Genomic DNA, 22,354 nt, shown 5'->3' with positions numbered 1-22,354 from the left:
ACATTTTCTGATATGATATTCAGATTCTACGTTGATAATAATGCTTATAGAACCCTCTTGCTATTGTGTCAAAATTGCGAAACCGATAGCAAAAATATCTCGCAATATCAAAATTGAGATATTGAGTGAATTATGCATTATAGAGATTAAAAATCTGATTTGTGAAAACATCTCATCAGTTTCTAGCTAATTCAAAAATCTTTACTATCTTATTCGATTAAAATGAAAAGGGAATAGTTTCATTATGCTTTAAATGACAGCCTTATAATATAATCATAGTTTTCGCTCAATATGCAGCATTTTTTTTTCGAAATCTATGGTCAATATCCTAAATACTGATTGCTTTGCATTCATATCTCTTACATTTTCTATACCCACATCACTATTCATTGCTATTCCTATCTTTTTCATTTTTGTTTGTTTCTCATAATTTCTCAAAAAACATGATAACTTGATATTTGTAAATATCATACTTTATAACGTAAATAAGAACTTGACCTATTAAGAAAAGCAGTAATGAAAAAAAATCTGAAATTCATAAAAATTACAAGTTTCTGATGACAATTAGCTTAATTAAACCAGGTACAAGATTATATAATTGTATTTTCTATCCAATTATCCATATAATATCTTATCCAGAAAAAATAACTTGATCAATACCAAATGATTTTTTAACTAGTAAATAAAAGTATTTTCTTTACACACACATTGTATATCATAGTTTTTTTTTTTGTTTCGCAAAACATCCAAAAACAAATATGCTATAAAAGTGACAATTTTAGCAAAACGAAACCCTTACTTTTATTTATTATTTAAATATTATTTAATTTTATTATTTGAATAGGCCAACTTATATTTGAGAAGCTCAATTTGAGACCACTTAAAACATTGAAATATCATAAATATTGAAATATTAAAAAGTGTATTTCAAAATATTGAAATTATAAAAATTTATAATACTGAAATTGAGACAAATTAATAAATTCAATGCGTTTTTTTTGAAATAACTCTCAAATATTATTTTTTTGTTTATTTAATGATGAATAAATATGATTGCTTTAGTCAATCATAAAAACTAATTTAAGTTTAAAATAATGAAAGAATAATTTGATTGTTTTTTAAAATACAATTATTTTTGATGATTTGCAAGAATCTTTGAAAAGAATATAATATAGGTTCTATTTTTGTAAAATTTATCCAAATCATGTATTACATAAATTACGATTAAAACGATGAAAGAACCAAAAAGTGTGTTTTGTTTTTGTTGTTGCGTGTTGGATGCGGGATCCTGTTATTTCCGAAATCGACAAAAAATTTGGAAATTTAATTTCCGAAATCGAAATTATATTAATGTTTTTAATATTCTTATATCAAAAGGATTAAAGTTCATTAAGAGAAAAACAATTCTTCTTCTTCAATCTATTGGCGCATTTATTTCTACACGCCAATAAGGAAGGGAAAATTATAAGACACCATGGTGTCTTCAAAACGCTAATTTTTGATATTTTTAACAACCCTACATGTCCATCCCATCACTCAGCCAGACAAAGCAGAGTCAGTTATTCCAATCTGCTTCGGAGCAACCATTTTACATCCACATTGAGTACTTCTTCATTGATAAGAAAACAAATGTTGCTTACTACATGATCCAAGTTGGTGTCTTAGTTGAAAACAAAGTCCTTGTTCACAACTTAACCATGAGATATTCTCAATTAGAAAAATTAAACAGAAAGCTGCATGAACAATTTCCAAACAACATTGAATTCCCAGCTTTCCCACCAAAGAAGTATCTCTTCAACACAAGCATTGATTTCTTACAGAAAAGATACGAAGATCTTGATTCTTATCTCTCATCACTTTCATTAATACCTTGCATCTTAGATAGCGATGAATTCAGAAAGGCATTCAACATATCAGTCAATGCCAAATAAGATGCATTGAATATATATTGTTTGTTTGTATGTTTTTTATAAATTGTTTGTATTTCTTTTAATTGAAACATTTTTTATTTGCAATACCATATATATTCATTTAATTTATCATAAGTTAATTCGATTAATAATTGTAGTTGTTGCTTGGTTCCATTTGATGATAATTTAATTAACTCAATCGAATATTTTCCATTATCCAAAACATAACCTAAATGAAAATCTGAAGATCCAAATCTTAAAATGCCATCAAAAGAACTTTTTTCAATAAAAACGAAATCTCGAAGAGTTTTGATTCGTAAACGTTTACTGCGAAGGAACATAATGTTAGACATACTGGAATTACTGTTAGGGTAGGTGTTTCTTAAAAACAAATAGAAATAGAAGGTGGAAAAAACAAAACTGCTTGTAAATTTGATAAAAAGGAAAGAAAAGATGTATAATTGTTTTTTTCAATAAAAATTACAATAAATACATTAAAGGACACTTTGATTTTGAACTAAGAAAGTTTGCCATTTCTTTATTTCCTGCATCTAATGCAGCATCAATGGGAGTTTGTCCATTTTTATCTTTTGGATTTATATCAGCCCCATTCAAAATAAGGAACTCTGCAATTTCCATGAAACCCATAATTGCGGCGTGATGAAGGGCAGTTTTCCCTTCATTGTCTTTTGAATTGATTTTTATTCCATGAGTTACAAGGACTTTTGCCATTTCTTCGTTGTTATTAATAACTGTTTCATAAAGGGCTGTTCTTCCATCATTATCCTTTGCATTGATATCAACACCATGCAAAATTTGCGTCTCTACTGTTTGTCTACTCTTTCTTGCTACTGAATAAAAAAGAGGTGTTTTCCCTTGATTATCTTTTGCATTTATATTAGCTCCAAGAGAAATCAGAAAATCAGTTAATTTTTCATCACAATGAATAGGATTTTCACAATTAATATCTGTTACATTTACTTTAGCTCCATTCATAATTAGAATTTTCGCTATTTTTTTGCAATTATCTCTTGCTGCGTGATGAAGAGCTGTGTATCCCTTTTCATCTTTTGCATTGATATCAGCGCCATGCATCACAAGACTTTCAACAACATCTTTATTGTTAATTTTTGCTGCATAATGAAGAGCTGTTCTCCCTAAAATATCTTTTGCATTAATATCAGCACCATGCAAGATAAGGTATTCTGTTAATTCTCTACTGCAATTACATCCCGCTGCCCAATGAAGAACAGTCCATTCGCCAAAACTTTCAGCCTTGATATTTGCACCATACGAAATAAGAAGCATTGTTATTTCTATATTATTAAAATTAACTGCAATATGAAGAGGTGTTTGACTCATATTATCTCCAGCATCAATATCAATATGATATGTCTCTAAATTGTCTAATAAAAATTTACACATATCTACATTGTTATAACAAGTTGCATAATGCAAAAGAGTTTTGTTGCTTGGGGATCTAATTGTTAAATCCATTTTTTCGTTCTTTAGAATATCCATTGTTTGTGAGAAAGCAGCATAGTATGGTATTATTGAATTCTTATCTTTCTCGAACATAATAAAGATTGCTTTTAAGTTTTGTGCATTTAAGATTGCTTCAAAATCAAACTCGTTTGGCTTTACGATATCATGATTAATAAGATAATCAAGGAATTGATTGTTATGTGATAACACGATGTAATTCAAGCATATAGATTCATTTGATTTTAAGTGAAAGATTCTCTCTATGGTTGTTATGAAACCATCATGTTCTTTTAAATAATCAACGCTCATAGGAATCCCAAGAAAAATGGAAAATTTGAATTGACCGAATTTTACCACTTTGAACTAATGTAAAGTGACGATATGTATTATTTGGTCGAAGCGGAATGAGTAGAAATAAAGTAATAAAATACATATGTTTTGGATACAAGTTTATTGTTGATTGAAATTCCATGAAGTTTGGGTAATATCATTAAAACATAGTCTTAGTTCTATCAAGATGTAGCGCATATGGAATTAATTGTCAACACTGCTATGGTTCAATGCATTATCACAGCTCTATTTTTTAAGAAATTTTATTGATAGTAAAACCAATTGCAATTGCGCCAGCAATTAATAATAACTTTTAAAATTCTGGCCATATTAGTGGTTTGTATATGGATATAGTCAAAAATCAAATAATAGTGAATAAGGATTTGATCAAAAATCCAATATTAACGAATATGGATCTCCTTCGTATATGAAATATATTCTCAAAGTTTGGCTTGACCGGCATTGATTTTTACCCGATCAGAATTATTTTGTAAAAATTATTGTAATTGTTTTAAAGTAGGAAGCTACAATAAAATGAATAATAATTATATTTGCCCTCAGTATGGCTCGATCGGGCATAAATAATGAGTTTTGAGTGAAGATTGAAATTGTGAAGAATTGAATTTATGGAAAATTCGGTAGATTATGACGGATATTAAAATACTAATCTATGCTTTGCAATCAATTTAGGATTTTCTTTTTGCGCGTTCGTAAACGATTGTCACAATTTTTTCAATTCTAACCAAGCCTATAATCTTCTGAAAACAAAAAAGTCAGGAAAATGGTCCCTCTAAAGATGAAGATTGCATATGCAAAGAATCATTGATTTATCCAATTCTGAAATAAAATATTTTCTGAAGTTCTCAATGATTCACTTCATTTTTCAACAAAAACAACCAAATAGATGATCTCCACATCAGCCAATGGAATCATTGCTCACTTCCATGTGAGAGTATCTACTGCATTCGGCCAGGAAGTCTTCATTTCTGGAAATATCCCAGAACTTGGAAATTGGGATGCTAAGAAAGCAATTAAGATGGAATTCGAACACAATTTAGATTATTGGTTCGTCAATGTCGAATTACCAAAGTCTCAAGGATATCGTTTCATTGAATACAAGTATGTTATCATTAGTGGTGACTACCAACAATGGGAACCAGAACAGAATCACAGACTTGTTCTTGGCGCTCTCAATGATCAATGCGTTATCAACATTGAAGATAATTTCCACTGGAGAGATAACGTTCTCGACGCTTTCAGCCGCGCAACATTCGTTGGAGCCATTAACTCAAGAGAAAACCCAACAAAGAGCGAACCAATTGCTATCAAGCAAAATGGAAAATTAATTCAAACATACTTTGCTACAAACTGCCCATATGTTAGACCAAATCAAATTGTTAGAATCGTTGGTAATGTTCCAGAACTTGGTAATTGGGATCCAAAGAACTCATTAGCTTTAGTTGATGGAAGTTTCCCAATTTGGACAGGAAACAAAGGATTTGCAAAGACATCATTCCCATTCGAATACAAGTACGTCATCGAAAACACAAATGATCATACATTTATTTGGGAAGATTGCGCAAACAGAGTTTGCCCAGCTCCAGTTGCTGTCAATGGAGTCTTAATCAACTACGTTCAGGATTGGTTCATCTGCCCTAACAAGAACCTCTTCAAGGGAATGGGCATTTATGTTCCACTTTTCTCTCTCAGAACAAATGAATCACAAGGCATTGGCTCATACACAGATCTTAAGAAGTGTGTTGATGCCTGCAACAAGATGGGTGCTTCTCTCATCCAATTACTTCCAATTAACGATACAACAGAGAAGGGAGAATGGTGCGATTCATACCCATATCGCCAAGTTTCCTGCTTCGCTCTTCATCCAGTTTACATCGATCTCCTCGCTATCACAAACAAGCTTCCAGCAGCTATGAAGAAGGAAATCCTTGAAGCAAAGGAAAAGTTCGAGAAGTTCGAACAAGTTGAATACCCAGAAGTCTTTGCATTCAAGATGAAGTATCTCAAGGAAATCTTCAAGCTTGAGAAGGACAGCTTCGTTACAAACGGCCTTGCTACATTCCTCAAGAAGAACGGATCATGGCTCAAGCCATACGCTCTCTTCTGCCTTCTCAGAGATGAGTACAAGACAACAGAATTCCGCAAATGGCCAAAGTACTCAACAATCACACCAGAAGAGCTTGAACAAGTCTGCAAGCAGAAGAAGAATGACTTACTCGAAATCTACTGGATTCAATACGTCGCCGACAAGCAGTTCAAGGAGTCATATGACTACGCTACAAAGAACCACGTCGCTCTCAAGGGTGATCTTCCAATTGGTGTCAACATCAACTCTGTTGAATGCTGGGCATTCCCACAACTCTTCAGACTCCATATGTGCGCTGGTGCTCCTCCAGATGACTTCTCTTCTGATGGCCAGAACTGGGGATTCCCAACATACGATTGGGAAGCCATGGAGAAGGATGGTTTCTCATGGTGGCGCTCAAGACTCACAAGAATGGCTGAACTCTATCACCAGCTTAGAGTTGACCATATCCTCGGATTCTTCAGAATTTGGGAAGTTCCACGTGAAACATGCGTCAGAGGCCTTCTCGGACACTTCTTCCCATCTGTTCCATTCTCACACGACGAACTCAACGGAATGGGCCTTTGGGATATCGAGAGGCTCACAAAGCCATACGTCAGATGGCACATCCTCTGCGAAAAGTTCCATGAAGATGCTGAATACGTTTCTCACAAGTATTTCAACAGCAAGGGATGGAACGCTCAAGATGATTACTACGAATTCAAGCCAGAGTTCGATAACGAGAAGAAAGTTGCTCAAGCTCTTGACAACGACAAGACACTCTCTGAAGAGAAGCGTGAACACTACAGATGCTGCCTCTTCCAGCTCATTGGCAACGTCATCCTTATCGAAGATCCAGAAAGAAAGGGATTCTTCCACATGAGAACAGAAGTTCTCAAGGATCACGTAGAACCAACAAAGGAGGGTCCAGTTGTCTACGTTTCCTCATCATGGAACGAACTCGATGAAGGCCTCAAGCAGCGCGTCAAGGAAGAAGCTCACAAATTCTTCTACGAGAGAATGACAAACCTTTGGGTTCAGAAGGCTCAGCCAAAGCTCAACGTCCTCAAGAACGCTACAAAGATGCTCATCTGCGGCGAAGACCTTGGTCAAATCACAACCGGTATTATCAGAGCTATTGATGAATCAGCCATCCTTTCTCTTCACGTCCAGAGAATGTCAAAGATTCCAGAAGAAGCTTTCGATGACTTCCACAAGTTCGGCTATCTCTCCGTTGCATGCCCATCAACACACGATACATCATCCCTCCGCGGATGGTGGGAGGAGACAAAGGCAACAAGAGAAAACTTCTGGTACAACGTCCTCCTCAGACATGATGCTTGCCCAGAGACACTTTCTCCAGAAGTCCAAGAAGATATCCTCAAGCAGAACATTTGGTCCAACTCCATGTGGGCTATCTTCCTTCTCCAGGATATCACATCAATCTTCCCAGAGTTAAGACTTCAATCCGCTGAAGCTGAAAGAATCAACATTCCAGCCGATCCAAACCACAAGTGGCGCTATCGCTATCCATACAAACTCGAAGAAATCATCGCTAACGATAAGCTCAACAACCACGTAATGCAACTCGTTCGTGATTCCCACAGAATATAATTCTTTAATGCTCATTTTTAAGTAAAAATGATCTTTATTTTTAAAATTATGTCTTTTTGAGAGTTCAAATTAAATTTAGATAATAAAAGCAACGAAATTGAAACAAAATACTTCAAGTATAGCTTTGAGACAATATGGAAGTATGATGTACATCTTGAATTCATTGAAAGATGCTCGTTTTGAAATGGCCGGGTAAATTACGAGGATTTCGATAATTTTTTTGTGAAATGAATCGAAAAATACACTTGGAGTAATATTACTCCAAGTCTAATAAAATTGTGTGATCGGATCTTTGAATAGTTTACATAAATTTATGAGAAAACTCTTGATTATCTTCCTATCCATTATTACTATTCTCTCATTGTTCTTAGCATACGTTGTGTTGTTAAACCAGGATTCACAATCCATAATTTAGATCCAAACGAAAGTATTTTATCTAAATTTGTACAATTTTGCATCTATGCATTAAATTTCAAACCCGAACTCGATGGTATAATCAAGAAGGGAGTATTTGATGATACTCCAGAAAGAGTTCCATTTTATATGGTTCGAAAATTAAACATTAATTACACAAAGTTCGAAGACAGACATTATTGGATATTACAACCAAAGACAGGTGCTACTGATAAAGTAGTATTTTACGTTCATGGATGTGCTTACGTTCAAAATATGATTAGCTTCCAGTGGTTTATGGTTGGAGCTATTATTAGTCGTACAAATGCAACATTTATCATTCCAGATTACGATCTTGCACCAAGGTGGACATATACGAAGCTGTTTTCATTCATCAAAAACTTATATTTACATGTTTTGGAGAAAAACGCACCAGAGAAAGTATATCTTCTAGGAGATTCAGCAGGATGAACTTCCAGAAGATCATGAAGGAGAAGAAAATCTCGGAAAAGGTGAATTAGAAAAGATAAAGATTGAACAGGAAAAGGCTGAAGAGGAAGATAAAGATTCCAGTGATGATTTCGTCATGTCCGAAGAGAAAGCAGAAAAAAAATTCGTAAAAGAACAACCATTAATCCAAGAAATTCCAAATGAGCCAATAATTCATGAAGAAATAGAACAAGAATACGAACAAGTAGGTGGTGAAGATGAAAAGAAGTCAAATTCTGATAGTGAAGATATTTTTGCATTAGATTAAAATTTCAAATTGTTTTTAATAATCTTTTCTATGCATTTGCTTATGAGTATTGTGAGCATATATGAATTTATAGGACTTGGCTCAAGATTCGATTTCTGTGGAATGGGAGTAGTAGGATAGGATGGGTTATGTGACATTTTTTGTAAACGTAAGAATTCATACAATATTGAACGATTTTGTATCATTTTTTTAACATATGAAGTAAAAAATGTATGATTCTTACGGTTTTTATTCTTACGTTTTTGAATAAATCAAGATTTAAAAATGATACAAAAATGTAAGACATTTACACTCAGCCCAAACATAAACGCATTAAAAAATTAACATTAGTGTTAAAATAATTTATTTTTTTATCTTTTATAAAAGAAGCTATATATAGATGATGTCAGATATTCCGCGATTAATTAAACATTGTTTAAATCCTGAATGAAATCAATGAAGTCATAATCAAAGACCTCATAAACTTTAAAAATTCATGTCTCACGTTTTTGAATAATTTATTTTTTTTATTTCGTAAGAAAATGAGCGTCAAAACTAACAACGTTAAAAAATTGGGATTCACAAATGAGGAAATAAAGGATATATTAGAGGAGGCAGGTTATGAAGTTAGTAAATATTATTTAAGAAATTGTCAAAAATTCGCGGAGTTTTTAAATGAGTTTGATTATGATGGAAAAATGAATAAAAATGATGTTATAAATTTCTTATATCCCACATCTAAAGAAGAAAAACCTAAAGAACCTGATGTTTTCCCTGAATATTATGAAGAACGGATTAAAGATGATGAATATGATGAAATTGAAAGACTGGAAAAAATAAGAGATGAAATAGATGAAAAAATTAGTGAATTGAGAAATGCTGAGAATGAAGTAGAGGGTTTAATGAATATCCCAGCTTCAGAATCAGCAGTTCAAAAATCACATGAGGAAAGATATAAAAATTACTTTTTGGAATCTACTAAAAATTTATTAGATGGTGAAATAGACGAAACACTTTCAGAAGAAGGTACTAAATTTATTCGTAAACATAAGTTACAATTTATTGATAATGAAGAATACCCCTGTATCCTACTTTCACCTCCTCTTGATTCTGAAAAATTCAAAAAAGCACTGAAAAATGTAACATATGCAACAAATACGATTAAGAAAGAAGACCATGATATTTACACAAATTATTATTTAAATAAATGTACAGGTGTTGATAAAGTTTTTGATTTATTAGATAAAATATCAAAAGAAACAATTGGAACCTATAAAATTTTATGTGATTGTGGTTTCATTATTGAAGATACCAATAATGTTTCATATGAAAGAACAGCACCGAAGGAAGACGAAGTGGAAAGGTCTATACCATTCGTTATTAAGAATATAAAAGATATGAAAACTTATAAGCATTATATTTATTCATTTATTTCAGAAAAAATGGAAGCAACCCATAAAACATCATCTCATCATTTTATAGCTATTCATACATTCCTTTTCAAAGTTGTGAAATTAAATAAGACAGGAATTAGATTTAATGTATCAGGGTATGCATTCTTGAGTAAATTAAAATGCATTCGTCACGTCGCAGATGATAAAAATTTATGTGTTCTTAATTCATTTTATGGGCTTTAGCCCTGGACTCTCTGAGTCTCGGACTTTAAAAAAATAAACTTTATTTTTATTTTTTAATTTTTATTCTTACATAAATGAACAAAAATGGAACAGCTAAAATGAATGATAATCAAATAAGAGCCGAAGGTAGAAGGTTATTTAAACGCTTCTATAACATTCCTGATGGTGTTAATCCTAAAACTCGTAGAAGTTATTTAAACGAAGCCATAGATGCATATGAAGGATTTGACATTTCATCAGAAAGTGAGAGGTTAGCAAGAATGTTAAACGTTAATATTGATTTCTATTATTGTGACCCTCAACCAGAAGACGTAGACATTAACAAGGTAGACTTTCCATTAGTGGAATCAATAATGATAGATCCAGAATTTGAAACAGTAAATATTTTATTAACACAGAGTCCATGTGGAAAACTTCACGCTGACAGAATAACAGACGTTGAAGCACTCACAGGATATAAAGTTTGCCCCTTTTGTAAAGAAGAAGTTTATTCTATCCGTGATGATCCAGAAAGGAAAAACCAAAGAAGATTTTTAAAGCATTGTGAGAAATGTAAAGAAAATAATGGAAGATTAATTCAAGACGTTCAATTGCAAAAGACACAGCAACCATATGCACCACATATTACGAAACAGAAGATATATCAGTGGTTATTAGCTCATAATTTGCAGGAATATTATAAACCAACAAGATATTATATTACTTTTGACTTTGAAACATTAGAGACTAAAGAAGAATTACAACTTTCTGAGTGTGCAACTTTGAACGCTTACTTAAAACCATTCATGGTATCATCAACGGTTAAATTAAACGATAAAACATATACGAGGAATTTTTGCTTAACTTCGAGTGATTCTTTTATTTCTGATTGGATTGAGTTTTTATTTTCAACCTGTTCATTAGTTGCTAAATCAAATATTGAACAATATGAAGAATTATTGAAGCCGCAAACATTAAATGAGAAACAGAAGGAAGCAATGAAAGAGCTTTTAGATGAAGAATTTAATAAAGTGAATATCATAGGTTTTAATTCGGGAAAGTTTGATTTAAATTTAATTCTTCGTGATTTAAATACTGCAAAATGGAAAATAAAATCAATGCTGGGTTCATCTTCACAATTTAAGCAAATCATTGTAAAGAAAACAAACGTTCCATATGAATTGAGATTTATTGACATCAGAAATTATATAGCGGGTGGAACATTAGACCAATTCACTCAAGATTTCGGAAACAATAAATCACGTGTTAAATCCTTTTTCCCTTATCAATTCATCACATGGGAAAATTACGAAGATGAATTATATAAAAAGGAACCATTCACTCAAGATTCATTTTATTCAGCATTAACACAAGAAACAATATCCGATTCAGATTATCAAATATATCTCAATGATGCTGAAAATTTTAAGAATAGATTAGAATATTTTATTCATTATTGCAATAAAGATGTTGAAATTATGATTGACCCAATTGATAAAATTATTGAAGAAACATTTGTTTATAAAATTGATATGCTTCATAATCTTTCTTTATCATCGAATGCATCAATGATTCGTTACGCGTTAGCATATAAGAACTTCAATCCTAACGAAACATATCCAGAAGAAGAAAATGTGGAATCAAGTTTTGAATTAACAAAAAAGTATTGGAAATATAAAATTGAATCATATAAGAAACAAGATGAAAAAGCAGAAAGAGATACTAAAAACAATGTTTCAATGGATGACTATCAATACTATCATGATTTAATCCTTTCATCTAAATGCAAAATGTGTGGTAAAGCGTTTACATATGCAAATAAACCAACATTGGATAGAATCGATAATGAAAAACCACATACTAAAGAAAATTGTCAGTTAATGTGTTGTTATTGCAATGTCGTAAAATCAAATAAAGATGAAGATGTTCAACGTTTAAGAATCAATTTAAGAAATTATGCATTAAAAAATAATTTACCAATGACTTTAGATTCAGTTGAAGCTTATCACATTCTCCGTAATGGAATTACTGGTGGTCTATCAAATGTTCAACATCGTGTTAATCTTAAAGGAATCACGCACATTAATAAACTTTCATATAATCCAGAAACTAAAACTGTATCAAATGAGGACACTTCCAACATTATGACTCATTTCGTTGGTGTTGATTTTAATTCATTATATCCTTCATCATTTTCATCTAATCCTCATGATTTTATTCAATATACTGACCATAAAATGTATATGCCGGGAAGATTGAATGGTGTTATCATTTGTGATACAGCAACAAAGAAAGCAAAAGCACTGGGAATAATTAAGAAGAAAAATACTTTATTCGTGGCTGAAGTAAAGGGTCACATTGATGAAAAATACATTAATGATTACATTAACTTTTTACCGATAATAAGAAACTTAGATATTATCACAGATGAAAAAACAATTGGCGGTTTTATGTATAGTTACATGAAATCAAACAATCTACCAGTTGACCAGAAACAGAGAAAATTAACTCAGTTAGCATCAACACACAACCAATATCAACCATTTTCTTCTTATTATCTTTGGTATCTAATCGACAGATTTCATTTTATCATTGATGACATTCAATCAATTTTAACATTTACTAAAAACACTTGTTTTAATGAATTTGCGAACAAATTTATGAATGAAAGACAAAAGGCTGAATTAGAAGGAAATAAAGGAAAAAGTTTATTTTGCAAGATTTCACTTAATGGATCATATGGTTACGATGCAATGAATACACAAAATTACGCAAAGACTAAAATAATGAATGCACAGAAGGCACGCGTTGCATGTATGTCAAATAAGTTTAAAAACATAAGAGAAATAGGAGAGGATACATATCAAATGATGCTCAAAGATAGATTTTATAGATGTGATACATGTTTACAAGAGGCATTCTTCACTTTAGATAACGCAAAATACTGGTATTTGGTTTTCATTTATGATTTTATGTATAAATGCATGGATGTTAATCGTTTTCATTTCATTGAAGGTGATACTGATTCATCTTATTGGGCAATCGCTGGCGATCCAAATCTTCCTAACACTCAAGCATTTCAAGCAATTGTTACCGATAAACAATTTTATGATAAAAACATTTTCAAATTCGCACCATTTGATTTCTTCTGTTTTGATGAGAAATTTAAACCTAAATTAAAGAATAAAGCTGAAGAAAAAGCACATGAGAAGAAGTTATTGGGTTTAGCAATTGAGAAACAAGGTGATAACATGGTTGCTTTATGCCCCAAGTGTTATACATCATTCAACGGTTCAATTGATGGAAGTGATTTTAAAAAGATTGCACAAAAAATGAAAGGTGTTAGTTTACGACAAAATAAACAATTAACGCCTAAAAATTATTTGGATATAATAAATGATAAAGTGATATTTGATGGTCAGAATATTAATTTACAACTTAAAAACGGATTAATGACTCGTTTAACAATCGGTAAGACTGCATTAACAGGGGCACACACTAAGGCTGTATGTTGTGAAAATGGATGTTGTATGCCATTTATTTAATAAAATACCACAGAAGAGACAAAAGGAACCGTTAATGATGGTTTTGATACTATGATTCAAAGAGGTGGGCACCCTTAAAACATTGATTTTATTTTTATATAAATGAATAACACAGATTTAAAAATTTTAATTGATGATTTAGTATTTAATCAAAATTTTCTTGATTATTATGATTTAAAAGCATATCTCCAAAAATATGATAACAATATAACGGGCGATGATATGGAATATTATTATCCATATTATAAAAATGAAGTTTTGAAATATCATGATAAAATAATTTCTAAAATTAAAGACAAAATTAAAAATAATGAATATATAAAGGGAAAAACTAAATCACAGCTTAAACAGTTGAAAGATTTCAAAAATAAAGTATTAACAGAAGAAGATATTGATGGATTATATAAATTATATAATCCTGAGCCGCAAAACACCCAGGTCCTTCAGACCATAAATGATGCACAAGCTTTAATTTATGATTCATTAGTTAAACCATATTCAGCCCGACTTTTAAATGAAGATCAACTTTTGGAATTCATCCTTCAACATAAACTCGAAGCGGGAAAGTATATCAAACCTTTATACAGCATATTTAAAACAAATGAATAAAATCATCCAGAATTAATGAAAGGAGGAATGAATTCCAAAATCAAAGCAGATAAAATTAAACCACTTGCAACACCAAAACCTCCAACGACAGTACCTCCTCCTCCTTCAGTTAATCCTTCATCATTCACTTTATTATATCCATTTCAAACATTAAAGAAGCAAAAAGATTTTAAAAAGGATTTCAAATATTAAATAAACCAATTGACCCAAAAATTCAACCATTAAAGGAAAAATTTAGTCGCCCTTCATTTGCTCCATATCCATATTCATACGAAATCGATCATCTGGAATATTCAAAAGGAAACGTTACTTATTTATTTGCCATTAACATTAAACTAGATATTTATATTGCATTCCGGTGAAGGGAAAACAGAACAGGAAACAAGAAGAGCTATTCAATACTTACTAGATCATGAAAGAGTAGATAATATAAGGGTGATGGTGATAAAGGATTTCAGGCAGCTATGACTCATTATTTCCCACAAATTAATTTTTACTTTTCATCCTCTCCATATACGTTTCATAATAAAATAGTTGATGCGGTAATGAGAACTCTTAGAGATGCGTTAGGGGTTAACGGTCAGATATACTGGGATGGAAATCATGACTCCATCATACAACAGTTAGTATATTATTACAATAATACATGGCATAGAACTATAAACATGAAACCAGTGAAAATGAAAAATGATATTTCAAAAGAATGGGAATATATTAGAAAGCAAATGGAAAGGTTAAATGATGTTAAACGTGAACAAATTAATTCGGGGCTCATGAATTTTAAACAAGGGAATAAAGTTTTAATTCATCTCGATTATGGAAAAACTGATAAATCAATGGCAAAAAGAAGACGAAGATTTGACACAATAGCTGAATTTGTTAGATATATTAACGGCAACGCATTAGTTGAAGTTGACAATAAATTAATAGAAATTCCGATTTATTTTATTACTCCATTATATTTAAATAATATTTAATTTTTTTTATTTCGTAAGAAAATGAGTGACAACGAAGCAGTCAAGAGTCCAGACGATGAATATAAAAAGAAACTAAACAGAATTAAATCAAAAATATGCTATTACAAAAAGAAGCCGCAATGTGGTGAGGTTGAAAACGATGAAGAAATAATCGAAAAATTAGAAACTTACCGTTCAATCCTTAAACTGAGTGAAGCAAAAATAAAAGAATTTAATAGAATAAATAAATTGGTTGGAAGAGATGAATTTAATAAAGATGAATTTTTAAACTCAATCCAAATTTAATTTTTATTCCTCTTCGACAACATCTCTCTTTCCATCATTACTGCATAACCACATTTTCTCAATTTTAGTGGTTTGTTATTTTTAACATGTTCTTGCATCATTTTTATCATTTTCTCCCTTGTTATGATTCGTGGTAAATTTTGAGCTTGTGGGGTATTCATTTATGATAAAAATAAAAATTTGTTATCACTTATTTTATCGTTAATGTTTTTAGGTTATTCAATAATTATTTATTTTTGAAGAACTGAAGGTGTCACTATGTCACTCAGTGTCACTCGGTTATTTAACTTCTCTGAAAAAATGAGACAACATGACATTTTGACAACAGGCATGAAAGGAGGAAGGCACTTATTATTTATTTTTGAAGAACTGAAGGTGTCACTATGTCACTCGGTGTCACTCGGTTATTTAACTTCTCTGAAAAAATGAGACAACATGACATTTTGACAACAGGCATGAAAGGAGGAAGGCACTTATTATTTATTTTTGAAGAACTGAAGGTGTCACTATGTCACTCAGTGTCACTCGGTTATTTAACTTCTCTGAAAAAATGAGACAACATGACATTTTGACAACAGGCATGAAAGGAGGAAGGCACTTATTATTTATTTTTGAAGAACTGAAGGTGTCACTATGTCACTCAGTGTCACTCGGTTATTTAACTTCTCTGAAAAAATGAGACAACATGACATTTTGACAACAGGCATGAAAGGAGGAAGGCACTTATTATTTATTTTTGAAGAACTGAAGGTGTCACTATGTCACTCAGTGTCACTCGGTTATTTAACTTCTCTGAAAAAATGAGACAACATGACATTTTGACAACATGGGGGATTAATGCAAAAATAAATTCAAATCATACTTTATAAAGCTTCATTTACAGGTATTTCATCATCAGTAAATGATTCCTCATTATCGTTTGGTTCAACCTGTTTATATAATCCTTTCATTTCTTCTTTCAAAACATAATACCATGTCTGTTTACCATCTATTCTTCTCTGTTTCTTATCACATTTATCCTTAATACTCATTTGAAAATTCTTGTCTTTCATGTCTGATGGTTTGCAGAATAGAGCATTTTTACATGTCATACCTACACACAATTCATCATAATGTGTATTTATCCATACATCTAAAGGATTTGATGATAATTCTATTAAATCTTGTTTGGCTTCAGTCATCGGTATGATTCGTACATTAAATGATGAAAGGTCGTAATTGATAAAATATGTTAAAAGGTTATCATAAAATTCCTTAGTGCATGAATCCATTAAATTCTTGAAGTAATCAAATTGACCCTTAAATTTACCATTAACTCTTAAAACTACGTATCTTCTGTCTCCAACTTCAATTTTGACAGGGTAGACGTTGTTAGTTACGAAAACAAAGTTTGCAACATTCTGAGCAGTTCTTCTGGGTTGATTCTTTTCATTAATTCTAATCTCATTATCTGTTATAATTGATTTCAAAGCGTTGAAGTTTGCGAGTCTGTCTTCACCTACATTCTTGAGTTCATTAAGTACAAGAAACATTTTATTCTCAACTACTGAGTTGAAATTACCCGTTAGCTCACTTATTTCAGTAATGTTTTTACATGAATAACCAGCGAGAAGTTCAGAAATAATGTCTGTAAATCTGTTTTTACCTGTTCCCTGAAGTCCTTTCAAAATAATTGCTGTTTCATTCTTGATTCCAGGATGTTGAATCATTGATGCAATCCAGCCGAGAAGGTATTTATACACTTCATCGTTATTATCACAAATGGCTTCTTTAATGAAATCCATAAACATCTCAATTTTTGAGTAATCTACTTTTTCGAGAACGTTGTATTTATAACCCTGAAACGTTGAGAAAACATCTGGGGAATTAGATTTAAAGCAAACACCCTTAACGGTTAATGAAGACAATTGATTTAGTAGTACATCCCATGCTGTTATGGTTTTACCTTCTTCATTAAATAATTTAATCATTTTAAGTGACTCTTTCATGTTTGATTGAAGAACGAATGATATTTGATTCATTTTATCGTGAATATTATAGTCCTTTTGAATGAAATATTTATTTCCACAATCTACAAAACGAATTACACGTGATAAATCCTCAATTACTTCAGAACTGTTTTTATACTGATGATTTTCAGCCTTGCGTCTAATATCTGTTATCAAAAACGAGTCATCAAGTTTTATATCAAATGTTATTTTTGGCTTACGTAATAAAGGCAAAACATATTCATCATAATATTCCTTTTGATATAGTTTTAGAATCTTCACTAAAACAAATGGAGAAGTCATTAAATATGCATATCTATTACGTGCATTTTCAAAATTACTTTTTGCATTTTCAGTTAAATTGCAGAAGTTATAAACGTTGTCGTATGCTTCATTAATTAAATGATTAGGTAACGAATTAATTGCTTGAAACAGTGTGAATAATGTAACTTCTTTTTCTAAATTCATGTTTCCACCGTCATTATGTACTTCAAAATCACAGATGCCATCAACTATGCTTTGAGCTAGTTTATCGTCAATGTTTACATCTTTGTTTTCATTCATGATAGTCTTTATTTCTTCGTTCTTTTGTTCAACTCTTACCTTAATATTCAAATCATTTAATATATCATTCACTGTTCTGGTTAATGTTGAGTCATAACTTCCACGAATGAATGAGTATGTATTGATTGGTTCTGATGCATTCTTGCGAACTCTTGAATCAGCCATAACCACTAATGAACGCTTTGAATCATCAATAGAAGTCATGATATCAATATCATAATCATTGCAGGAATAACATTTAATCATTCTGTTCGAGGTTGAATAGAAGAAATTAGTGTTGCAATAAATGTGAAGACCTCCTGAAGCGGTTTTAACGATAACATCTTTATCCGAAAGTTTTGATAAAATGTCTTTTCTAACTGTTTCTTTAAGTTCATCATTGTACGATTTATTGATATCAACATCTATAATCGTTAAATTTGATATTTTATTTACTAATAAAGCCATACCAGTTTTCCTTCCTCTTCCTCCATCATGTTTGAGGTAGTTATGTAAATCAATCTTGTTTTCACCAATTCTTTCGTTGAGGGTTTTATTTTCTGCCACAACTAATTCCTCAACTAATGAATCAATAACTTTTTCATCAGAAACGATATAGTTGCTGTTGTTGTTTGTTGCTGTCATTTATATAGGAATAAAAAAATAAAAATAATTTTAAAACTAACTTTATTTTTGGGCTGCATCATATTTTCGTAAATGTTGTCAAAATGTCATGTTGTCTCATTTTTTCAGAGAAGTTAAATAACCGAGTGACACCGAGTGACATAGTGACACCTTCAGTTCTTCAAAAATAAATAATTATTGAATAACCTGAAATCATTAACGTAAACATTATTTTTGGGTCATTCACGCTCATGTTTGACAAAATCATTAACGTAAACATTAACGTAAACATTAACAATAACACATATTTCCAGTGATGTTGTCAAAATGTCATGTTGTCTCATTTTTTCAGAGAAGTTAAATAACCGAGTGACACCGAGTGACATAGTGACACCTTCAGTTCTTCAAAAATAATTAATTATTGAATAACCTGTGATGTTGTCAAAATGTCATGAGTTAAATAACCGAGTGACATGGTGACACCTTCAGTTCTTCAAAAATAAGTCATAACTACCTTCCTCCTGTGATGTTGTCAAAATGTCATGTTGTCTCATTTTTTCAGAGAAGTTAAATGACCTGGTGACACCGAGTGACATAGTGACACCTTCAGTTCTTCAAAAATAAATAATTATTGAATAACCTGAAACCATTAACGTAAACATATATTTCTGGTCGTTTATGATAAAAATAAATGGTTCATTTACTCACAATATTTTTGTACAAAACAACCCCAAGCTTTTAACTTCTTTTCTGCAGCTTCTAATGCTATCTTAGCGAGTTCATATTCTCTAAATTCTCTCTTTAAATTTTCTTGTTCCCATTGGTCTAGTTCGTATGGAGAATCTCTATAACCATAACATAACTCACGTTCATGTTCTAATTGTTTTTCACACATTTTTCCAACTTCTTCTTCAAACAAATGTTTAGCATTCTCTACTGTATCTTCAAGTTCTTCTTCATCTAATTTCTCATGAACTTTCTTGTCTATGGAGTCCATAATTTTTCCAACTGCTATGCAATATTTTGGAGAAGCCCACATTGCTATATAGTTTATAAGTCTTGGGTCTACATACGTTCCTCTAACCTGTTTGATTTCATCAGGAATTCCGGCATGAATTTTGTATAAAAAGCAACCGTCTGAATTCCGGCGGTTGCTATATTCTTCACAAAATGCCTTATAATACTCTTCCCAGGACTTATTTTCCAACAACTTTCTAAAGTCTTTCCTAAACTGCTGACACATATTTGTTGCATTAATGTAACCATCCTTGTCTCTACGTAAGACTTCATACCGTTATAAGTGCCTTTTGTGAATGTTTCACCATTAGATTTGTTCGTGAATGTTTTTGCTTCGACTGACATTATTGTCTTTACATACAAAATAAAAAATAAAAATAATTTTAAAACTAATGAAATTAATTATTTTTGGACTGAATTCATTCATAACACCATTAATAAGCTCATAAAATGCTCGTTTTGAGGTTGAGCCACTTTTGGCTCGACCGTATTCTTTCATCCAAAACTCAATAAACAATTATTGAATAACCCAAAACCATTGACGATAAAATATATTTCTGCAGTTCATCCATTACTTCATTACCTAATTAATTACAAACATAAAATATATTTAGTTCATTCGGTAAGCCCAGACCTTTGGGTCAAGCACATTCATTGAACTCTATACCATGCGTAAACTGTCATGTAAGGTGGCATGTAGTCTTTACTTTGTCCCGTTGTTTGTGTATATCCTGAAACGTGATGTGTATGGTTTCCTTCTCCCTGAGTGTCATCCCAGTAACAATTTATAGCAAACTTAACGTTGTCTTTAACATCATATCCTTTACCTTTTATCATTGCTGACCAATCCCAATATCTATGCTTATGCCAACCCGCTTGAGATGTACTTAAATCTATGTAGTGACTATGTGCAGGTAAATTTTCACCTGTAATCGTTTTACTTCCACCTGTTTCCTTTGAAGAGTTTGCACAATACAAAAACCTGTCGAGTATTTGTTCCCATGCACCAACACCAAACATTGCTTGAGGACCTCTCACATCCATAGATGTATAAATAGAACCTACTGGGTTCATTAAATCAAACATATGAGATATTATAGGATTGTCTCTTTTGAACTTAAAATATAGTGCAACAATTTCGGGTTTCTTCTGGTTTGTGTCAGAATATTTTTTATAATATAATCTTATGTTTTCAGGGTAGGTAAAATCTTGACTATAATATTTATTTTTGTCATCTATATAATAATATACTATTCTCGTTTTTCTATTGCATTATATCTTTTATATCTATAATAATCTAAATATAATGTTAGCTTTTGTTCATCTACATGCGGCGTTCTGACATCATCTCCATAGTCGAAATAATACGGTGCTGGAGCTACGTTAGACAATGTCATATCCGTCATTTCATAAACTCTTAAATATTTCTTTTGTTCGTCTCCATATAAGTTTAAGTAACAGTTGTTGTCTAATGGAACTTTAACTTGTGTGTCATCATTCTTTATATAACTTACATACATTTCATTGTTATTTTTCGGAATGAGTTTACACCGTATACCATTTTTTAAGGAATGTACCAATTGCCATCTAAAATATTTATTTTCTTCATAGACGGAAAAGTCACCAGCAATAGTTTCAATATTTTTAGTTGTTCCTATCAAACTTTGGTATATTTCATTCACACAATCCTTATCCGCTTTCTTCATTAATTCACTAGTCACATAAGTTTTATCCGCTTTAAGGTCTAAACATTCTGAAACCCATCCTGTATCAGCTTTAGATTTTAAAATATTTGATGTCCATTCATGATACCTTTCAACCCTTTCTTTAATTTCATTATCTTTTTCATTAACATATTCCTTATCTGCCTTCTTCATTAACTCACTAGTCACATAAGTTTTATCCGCTTTAAGGTCTAAACATTCTGAAACCCATCCTGTATCAGCTTTAGATTTTAAAATATTTGATGTCCATTCATGATACCTTTCAACCCTTTCTTTAATTTCATTATCTTTTTCATTAACATATTCCTTATCTGCCTTCTTCATTAATTCACTAGTCACATATTCCTTATCTGCCTTCTTCATTATGTCATTTAGGAAACCTTTTATGAATTCCTCATTTAAATTAAATCTTCCAATCTTCAAAACTTTAGGAAATGCATTTAATGCGTAATATCTTTGTTCTTCTGGTGGAATTGATGTTATATCATCCGTTATACCTTTAATTTTTGAATTCATAAATAAAATTTCTTTTATATTTGATATCACTGCACCACCTTTGCAAACGAATTCGAAATGGTCATTTTTCAATACTATCTCCAAATCTCCATATTTCAACCTTTGCGTTTGTTCTGCCGTCTTTGAATTATATGCATATATGGCGTATGTAATGGTCTGTGCCTTAAGTTGTTGTGGTTGCTGTTGTTTAATCATTTATTATGATTTAAAAATAAATATTTAATCCGTTATCTCATCAGCTATTTTTTCTATTTGAAATTGCCATAATATTTCATTCATGAATTCTAAATCACAATCAAATAGGTCAGTTACTCTAAATTTAATATTTGATAAATCTTTTGAATGAAGAATAAATGAAT

General features: G+C 31.3%; 7 protein-coding genes and 3 pseudogenes across 10 annotated transcripts, besides 2 other annotated features; 6 read left to right on the top strand and 4 right to left on the bottom strand.

The window, feature by feature from the left end:
* Positions 1 to 1,398: 1,398 nt before the first annotated feature.
* On the top strand, positions 1,399 to 1,936 carry TVAGG3_0969610 (PX domain family; the record flags this gene model as incomplete). Its single annotated transcript, XM_001325036.1, has 1 exon — positions 1,521 to 1,931. The coding sequence occupies one exon, from the start codon at positions 1,521 to 1,523 to the stop codon at positions 1,929 to 1,931; it is 411 nt and encodes a 136-aa protein (XP_001325071.1).
* A 294-nt stretch (positions 1,937 to 2,230) lies between these two features.
* Positions 2,231 to 3,749, bottom strand: TVAGG3_0969600 (spectrin binding; the record flags this gene model as incomplete). The annotated part of the gene is made up of 1 exon (XM_001325037.1): positions 2,391 to 3,488. The coding sequence occupies one exon, from the start codon at positions 3,486 to 3,488 to the stop codon at positions 2,391 to 2,393; it is 1,098 nt and encodes a 365-aa protein (XP_001325072.1).
* Positions 3,750 to 4,589: 840 nt separating this feature from the next.
* On the top strand, positions 4,590 to 7,468 carry TVAGG3_0969590 (heteropolysaccharide binding; the record flags this gene model as incomplete). Its single annotated transcript, XM_001325038.2, has 1 exon — positions 4,630 to 7,422. One exon carries the CDS (start codon positions 4,630 to 4,632, stop codon positions 7,420 to 7,422), a length of 2,793 nt encoding a protein of 930 aa, XP_001325073.1.
* A 278-nt stretch (positions 7,469 to 7,746) lies between these two features.
* On the top strand, positions 7,747 to 8,884 carry TVAGG3_0969580 (carboxylic ester hydrolase protein; the record flags this gene model as incomplete). Its single annotated transcript, XM_001325039.1, has 1 exon — positions 7,966 to 8,286. The coding sequence occupies one exon, from the start codon at positions 7,966 to 7,968 to the stop codon at positions 8,284 to 8,286; it is 321 nt and encodes a 106-aa protein (XP_001325074.1).
* A 170-nt stretch (positions 8,885 to 9,054) lies between these two features.
* Positions 9,055 to 9,508: a mobile genetic element.
* Positions 9,325 to 22,354: part of a mobile genetic element that runs on past the window's edge.
* TVAGG3_0969560 (DNA/RNA polymerases family) lies at positions 10,263 to 13,712 on the top strand (the record flags this gene model as incomplete). The annotated part of the gene is made up of 1 exon (XM_051253647.1): positions 10,263 to 13,712. One exon carries the CDS (start codon positions 10,263 to 10,265, stop codon positions 13,710 to 13,712), a length of 3,450 nt encoding a protein of 1,149 aa, XP_051079221.1.
* Positions 13,815 to 15,298, top strand: TVAGG3_0969550 (annotated as a pseudogene). The gene has a single exon. A coding segment is annotated over exon 1 (1,484 nt).
* Positions 15,320 to 15,583, top strand: TVAGG3_0969540 (uncharacterized protein; the record flags this gene model as incomplete). The annotated part of the gene is made up of 1 exon (XM_001325041.1): positions 15,320 to 15,583. One exon carries the CDS (start codon positions 15,320 to 15,322, stop codon positions 15,581 to 15,583), a length of 264 nt encoding a protein of 87 aa, XP_001325076.1.
* Positions 16,447 to 18,759, bottom strand: TVAGG3_0969530 (uncharacterized protein; the record flags this gene model as incomplete). Its single annotated transcript, XM_051253646.1, has 1 exon — positions 16,447 to 18,759. One exon carries the CDS (start codon positions 18,757 to 18,759, stop codon positions 16,447 to 16,449), a length of 2,313 nt encoding a protein of 770 aa, XP_051079220.1.
* Positions 19,439 to 20,100, bottom strand: TVAGG3_0969520 (annotated as a pseudogene). Its single transcript has one exon. A coding segment is annotated over exon 1 (662 nt).
* Positions 20,407 to 22,190, bottom strand: TVAGG3_0969510 (annotated as a pseudogene). Its single transcript has one exon. A coding segment is annotated over exon 1 (1,784 nt).

The sequence above is a fragment of the Trichomonas vaginalis genome, chromosome I (assembly GCF_026262505.1).
Source record: "Trichomonas vaginalis G3 chromosome I, whole genome shotgun sequence".
Taxonomy (NCBI): Eukaryota; Parabasalia; order Trichomonadida; family Trichomonadidae; genus Trichomonas; species Trichomonas vaginalis.
Note: the sequence above shows the minus strand (reverse complement) of the source record. Positions and strands in the feature narration are given on the sequence as shown.